The sequence below is a fragment of the Chelonoidis abingdonii genome, chromosome 2 (assembly GCF_003597395.2).
Source record: "Chelonoidis abingdonii isolate Lonesome George chromosome 2, CheloAbing_2.0, whole genome shotgun sequence".
In the NCBI taxonomy this organism is placed as follows: domain Eukaryota; kingdom Metazoa; phylum Chordata; order Testudines; family Testudinidae; genus Chelonoidis; species Chelonoidis abingdonii.
The window spans coordinates 156,479,779-156,487,246 of record NC_133770.1 but is presented as its reverse complement, the minus strand read 5'-3'; the positions used below and the strand labels follow the sequence as shown (position 1 = coordinate 156,487,246).

Here is a 7,468-nt window from a genome sequence, read left to right as displayed (position 1 = left end):
AAGAGTGGCGGAAACATGGCATGTGACTCCATCATATATAGTTTAAGTGTGTGTGTGTGCAGGAGAAGTGTCTTTATGAATTGACAACTTCAACACGTACAGAAAGGAAAGATCCTCTCTGCATAGTTGGGGTGGAGGGATTTCCTTTTCTGCCTAGGTTTAAACAGACTAAGCACAGTCTTACTTGCCATTTGAGTTGGATTATATAGATTTAGTTATACACAACATATTAGCCAAATGGAGATCAGGCTCCCAGCCGGTGTAAATCAGTGTATCTTTGAGGAGTTCAATAGAAGTACTATGCAGATTTTGCCCAGCTAAAGTCCTGGCCCTTGAATTGCAACATTCATCAAATGTGGAATTTTATATCCAAAGTCAGCAGCCCTGCTATATGCAAGGGATTTGATAATAAACAAATGGTAGATTCTTGCTTTGTGTAATAGCAAAGGGGCAGTCTGCCAGAGCACTGCCCCCACCTAATATTGCAGATAGGCAGTGTTTGGTAGAGGGGTGTTAGAAGAGGGGAAATGTTCTTTCTTTTCATGGCTTCCATCCCTCCAGGGGTGGCTCTGGGCACCAGCACGCCAAGCGCATGCCTGGGGTGGCAAGCCACAGGGGGCGCTCTGCTGGTCGCCGCGAGGGCGGCAGGCGGATTGCCTTCGGCGGCATGCCTGCAGAGGGTCCCCTGGTCCCGCGGCTTCGATGGACCTCCAGCAGGCATGCCACCAAATCCGCAGGACCAGGGACCTCCCGCAGGCAAGCTGCCGAAGGCAGCCTGCCTGCCGTGCTTGGGGCAGCAAAATACCTAGAGCTGCCCCTGCATCCGTCTCTTTGGATACTGCTAAACTATCCCTGCTAAAATGGCTTTTAGAGCCAGAGTAAAATTTTCAAAAGCAACTAAATGACTTAGAAGCCTAAGTCCCACTGACTCTTAATGGGGGTGATTGCTCCAAAGAGTCAGATTGTCAAAAGTATTGAGGTACCTAAAGATCTAGATAGACACTTTTGAAAATCCCAGTAGATGCCTAAGCAATTTAGAGACTAACTCTCAGTGATTTCAATGGGAATTAGGCACCTAACTCCTTTAGGTGCTTTTGAACATCCCAGTATCTTTAGGCACCTAAGTACTTTGAAAATCTGGTCCTAAGCGGTTACATCTGTTTGGGAAATGGAGTTTAGGCACTGAACTCACTTTAAGCATCTACCCATGACGTTTGCCCTTTGAAACGTACCAGCTTTCACCAAATGGGATGATTTTGCAAAACGTTTTACTTGGTTATTTGACAAAGACTTTATCTCTCAATCTTAGCCAATTATTCAATCCAAACACTCAAGTGGGTGTTACATCAGGTTCACAGTTTCACTGACTGCAAATTTTAATGTGAACACAATCACTTCAAAACTGTTTTAACTAACTCCAAACACATCAGCAAGGAATTGTTTTCTACTGAAATGCAATGAAAAGTTAGGGCATAAATACCCAGGAACATTCCTGATAATAAAATGTTAACTTGGGCTCATGGGGGGAAGGGAGGGATGGAAATGCACCTATCAGAATATGCCATAATGTAAAGCATGTAACATATCGCTTTATTATGTTTATTCAGTCCATGTTTTAATCCCTGCAGTGAGGATGCATTTCAAACACTGTCCTTGACCACAACAATTTTTTTTTTAAGAACTAAAATCCATGAATGTTATTCCATGGCATTAAGGTTGTCTATTTTGGGGCAAAAAACCCCAACAACCCAATGATTTGGTTTTCCTTCTTTATTTTGTTTATGAAGGAAGCTTTTCTCATAAGAAGAAAAACAGCAAGAAGAAGTAAGCACTGGAACAAAATATACATTCTGTAAAATCATATGACCTGTTCGTTCCCTATGACATGAAACATACAATTATCTGTACATGCCTCATTAAATAACCTTATTAAATAGGAAATGCAAAATGTACAAATTTACAGACTGAATTATTAAATACTCCCTTGGTGCACGCATGGGGCATGCATTCCTTTCTACTATCGGCAGCCACACTCTGAAACTGCCATCCCCTCATATTTGAACTTGTAAGTAACCACTCCTGCATCTAAGTAGAGGATGGAGATGGGATCAAGCTTGGTAGGCACACAGCAGGCTTTGGAAGCTTTCTGAGGATTCTTCAGGTGAACCAAAGTCTGGACAATGGCATGTTTAGTTGGCGTGACGTGTTCAGTTAAAGGGTAGGAGCACACTCCACGGCACTCATAGGCTTCATATCCCGTCGGGGCGATGATCCAGGAATCCCAGCCAATCTCCTTGAAATCGATATAGAGTGAAGTCCTTTTGCAATAGTTGCCCTTGGCATTCCTCCGGATCCGGGCAGTGGAGTCGTAAATGATGTTGGAGCGCATCTGGAGAAGCGCCTCTTCACCTGGTCCTTTGTGGAAGTTGTCCATGCCCAGGTTCTCCAAATCCAGCAGCTGCTCATGGTCTATCATTTCATCAAGTTCCTGCTTTTCCTCCTTTTTGTCATTGCTCAGGTCATCTGAGAACACAATCAACAGAGGCACATGCTTGGCCTCGGAATTGATGTCAATATCGAGTTTCCCCTCTCCGTTTGGCTCTTCCCCTTCTCCGCTCTCTATCTGCACCTCCAGCCTGTGAGTGGTCAACTCTGACCTACGCCAGTGCCTCATGGCATCTGTGATATCAAAGGTCTCCCACTCACTGTTGGTGCCGTAGATCTGCCTGGATGCAAGTGCCACCATTTTTCTCTCCTCTCCTTCTCTCCCCGCATGGTTGTTCTCCAGTAGTTCAAAAATAGTGACTTTCCTATCCAGCCCATCATAGAGTATTCTGTCCTGCTCCACCAATGTGTAGAGCCTCAGCTCTGCCATCGTGATCTCTTCATGGTGAGGGATGGAGACATTGAAGAGAAGAGGGTATTTCCGGATTCCTGTGACACCAATAGGGTGGGAAGTCAGATCTGGAAATGGCAAAGATCAACATAAATAAACCCTTTGGAACTGCAAATATTTCCAGCAGAAATATGCATGTATGGAACTCAGCCTTGCATACCTTGTATTCCTTGGTTTCAGTGTGAACAGTTACAGGAAAATGATAATAAATAGGGATAATGGATTGTCACACAAAAATTTTATTCATGTCATCAATGAGGTGGATGGTTTGTATTGGATCTTCAAGGAAAACAAGGTCAGATCATGATAATGGCAATGATCTTGGATTTATAGCTCTCTTTCTTCCAACGTGGCTACAGAAGTGCTTTATAAAAGGTCTTTACTGATTGTACCCATTATGTTTATGGTATATAGGAATCACTTTGCCCAGCACTGAAATGAAACCACCTCTGAAGTGCAAATATAACAGCTGTTTAAGATATGAATATCAACATTGCAAGAGATTTTAGGATAGGAAGTAAAGAAGAATACTATATCCAACTGAAGACACATGGGGGATTGGAGATGGGCAGAATGACACAAAAGTAGGCTGCATTGATATCTGTTTATCTTTTTGTCTATTAAGAAGGGATCTGCCTTTCTATGGAATATCCAGTAGATCCCCTCATAAATAGTGAGATCTCCTTTACCTTCAGTTGATCCTATTTACAGAGCCACACTCCTCAGGTATATATAGTGAATTTGTATCTTCACTGGTGATCTGATACAACACATTAAAATCCCTACTGCTGATCTGCTGTTACTGATGAAGTGTTACATAGATCTCCCAATGGAAACAAATGATACCATAAGCTTCCACCAGTGTCTGAAGACTGCAACCACCAAGGAAAGAGACAAGTTGTTTAGGATGATGCAACTAGGCTTATAACTAGGAGGAATGGGAAGTTAGGTCTTGATCCAAAGCCCACTGAAGCCATGGAAATATTCCCATTTTGACATCAATAGGTTTTGGATCTGTCTTGAAAGGAGCAAAAGAAAACTGCTGTACTTAGGAGCTTTTGAGAGTATTAGTTAATCAAATGTATAACAAGCAAACAATCGAATCTAATCTATCTATGTTTACACATGCACCATCTGCATTTCTTCATACATATAGGAAATTTAGAAAAATGTTTGTTTTTATTGCTGCATTTCCCTAATATCAATAACAACCAGATTAGGAAATACAGACTTAGTGGACCTTCCTACAAGGGTGGAGGGGACGGACTGCATGGAACGTGTACATCTCTGATTTCTATGACTCTGGGATTGATATATTTATGGAAACATTTGGTTGACACAGCTACAAATATTGGCCCTAAGCTAGTAAAGCACTTCAGCACGAGTAGCCCCATTGACTTTAATGGGACTTCAGTGTTTTCTGATGTTTGCAAACCCATCTGTTGTTTAAAAAACAAAAAAAAATTGAAGAGGCCAAACATGAGAGGTCCCGTTTGTCCTCTCTTCCCATTGACTTTAGTTGGGAGTTTGAAAGCACTGCATGTCTAGTGGGCGTGACTCACTTTAAAACTGGAAGTGGCACCAGAATTTAGAGTGACCTCGAGGGCTTCCCAGGCTGCAGGATGCTGGAGAACAAGTCCACTGTCATGGGGATATGTACAGTCTTGGGGTGGGGAAAAGTCAGCTGACTGCATAGAAGATGGATATGAATAATTCATTGGAAGGGGTTAGGGACACACCCTTATGGGAAACTGGGTGTCTCACTTCCTGATTAGAGAGAAAAATAAGTCAGGATGGGCATCTGCCCACAAGACTGGCTGAGCAGGAAAACTCAAAGGGTCAAATTCCCCTCTCACTGTTACCCGTAGTTCCTCATTGGTGTCAATGAGGAGGCACTGGTGTCTGAAGGAGGAGGATTTAGCCCAGAAAAGTTTATTTAAATTTTTAAGTGATGACCACATTAGAATCATATCTGCAATGGAGCCGAATGGCTCCATGAGCTAAAACTGCTAATGAACAATCGTTATAAAGTTCTACTGCTTCCAGCCATTCAATTTCCATTATCATCTTCTACTAACACAAGCAGATGTGTAAAGATTGCATTGTGTGATCTGTTCCTTCTCTTTTATCAATATAATTGCAAGCACTTTATTTTTAACCATTCAAAGGCACATAAGACATAAAATTCAGGTTCCCTAGTTGTTATTGACTTTCTAGGCATACAAAGGAGAGAGAATTAAAATAAACTCTCTGTACTATATGTGTGCATATAGAAAGCATTTGTATTAGCATATGAGTATCTGAATCTATGCCTGTATTTCTGGACTAGAAGAAAGGACAGGAACCTGCCAAGAAAGTAGGAATTTACCCTGAGTTTGACATGGCCATTGCAGACTTCATGTAATGGTGAAAAGGATGCTTGGCATCTCTGTTGTGTTTACAAAAATGAATAGAACTGTGCATTGTTAAATTTACTAAAAATAAAGGATGACTGCTGGTTTACACTAGTAAAACACATAGGATTCCCCCCTCAGTATACTGTACTTGCCCAATTATAGTCCATTTATATTCCTGATACTTTTTCATCTTAAAATTGCAAGTGTCAGAAAAGGACAATACTCATTACTCCATATTCCTTCAGGGCCAGATTGTGAATGCCTTCTCTATTCTCATGAGCAGTCACTCATCCCGTGGTCTTCAGTACACATAAGTGGTTTGCAATCCAGCCCTCAGTCAATTAAATGTTATCTATGTGTTGAAGAAATGTACAGTTAAAGTGGATTTGAACTTTAAGGCAGAGCATTTTAAAACCAGAAACATGAGGCTGGATAAGAATGCACGTATCTGAATGAGATATAGATTAGCCCATAACTAGTCAGAGCATCTAGCTGAGTTGACAAAATTAGGTCACATATACTCAGTGTTTGCTTTGTTATCTTGCAGTTTTGGAGTTCATCAGTAAAACTGAGACTGGCATGATAGAAGAGCCATTTTTATTTGAATTATAACATGTAAAGCAGAGTTGTTAGAAAAAAATCAACTCAGTGCTACTGGCAAACAGAATGTTTCGGGGGCATAAATGATTTGTTGAAAAGCCTTTTTATATATAGCCTACATTGTTACTTATGCATAAAGCATAAAGAAATCATCATCAGCTAGTATGTGAGCCTTACATTCCTCTCATTATATAGCCATTGCAGGAAATTTTCAATGCACGATATTTGTAACTGTCTAAACTCATGATTTTATGCATTTTTTAGTAATTTTTTTTTGAAAAACAGAAATTACTTCATTTCCTCAAAAATGAACACCAAGGGTTAGCAAAAGTCATCATAGAGAGCTGCTAGCTGCAGATATTTCTATATATTCTACTGACTTTACTTCACACACCAAGCCTTGGGACCCATTAAAGACTAAATTGGGAAAATATTACTAGAGAGTCATTCACTGTTTGGTTAGGAATCCATGAAGAAATTGGGCTTCCCAAATGTGAATTTGTACCATTGTTTGGGTTGTGAGATTTTTACCATTAATTCAGTTACCATCTGACTCTCTTTGAAAATCGGATGCCTATGAAGGTAAAATATAAGTGATTCACATGCTTCCTGGGATGATGACGATTTATTTGTATTATACACCGATAATATTCAAACATAAAAGAAGACATTGCCCCTACCCTAAAGTGCTTACTGTCTCAAAGATATAATAGGCAAAGGATGGGAAGAAAGGTTACATCAGAAAAGTAATGTGAGCTGGTTGGTTATAGGTACATGTCATGTTAGTTCGTTAACTCCATCTGCATCTCTATCTAATCGCTGTAAACTCCTTTTCCCCCCAGTTCAGTCTTCATGCTCCACGCATTGTAAACATGTGTCTTGCTGGTTATAAGCAATGCCCACTCATTCTTAGTTCACTTCAAGAAGTATGGCTCTTACCTTCATTTTGGAAGCTTCTAACAATATTTGCGGATGGCATTGAGGTCCTATCAGTGGCAAACCTGTTGTACAGCTCTAACATGTATTCTGGGGCCTCCACCTTAGCTGTTTCATGCAGGGGAATATCAGAGAGATTCAATGTCTTCAGGAACTCGTTTTTCATGTTCTGAAGCAATGTGCTGAAATCAACACCGTCCTGCTCCGAAAGGAGCTCATCAAAGAGGGGCACTTCTTCCTCCAGAGAAGTCTGCTCCAAGCTCATGATGGGACTGCAAGCTGCAAGGTGCACCAACAGAGAGAGGGTTGCCCACAGCTGAATGGCAACAGTATCCATTCCTCCGCTCTAGCCTCCAACCGCACTCAACAAGATTTAGCTCTCGTGTGGGCTAAGTGGCTATTTTATCCTCTGGGTTGTGTGCAGCTTGTGTCACAGAGTTGACAAGTTTGGAAGCCCTTGCCTGAAGCTTGTGATCAGTCCTTGCTTGCGCTCTCTCCCTCCCCCCCACACCCTCCCAAACCAGGTCTCAGTAATTGGATATAACACGCTCTCTCCTATGGTAGCCTTGCCTCTCTTATCTCTTGTAGTGTAAGCTGTCCACCAGATTTTCTGTTGCTATCTCACAAACCCCCTCTCCCT

At 41.4% G+C, this 7,468-nt stretch overlaps 1 protein-coding gene across 1 annotated transcript; it reads right to left on the bottom strand.

Annotated features, from left to right (window-relative positions):
* Window positions 1–2,017: 2,017 nt before the first annotated feature.
* On the bottom strand, window positions 2,018–7,165 carry BMP10 (bone morphogenetic protein 10). Its single transcript, XM_032786817.1, has 2 exons — window positions 6,832–7,165; window positions 2,018–2,964 (listed from the first exon to the last, which is right to left on the bottom strand). Exons 1-2 carry the CDS (start codon window positions 7,163–7,165, stop codon window positions 2,018–2,020), a joined length of 1,281 nt encoding a protein of 426 aa, XP_032642708.1.
* Window positions 7,166–7,468: the final 303 nt, after the last annotated feature.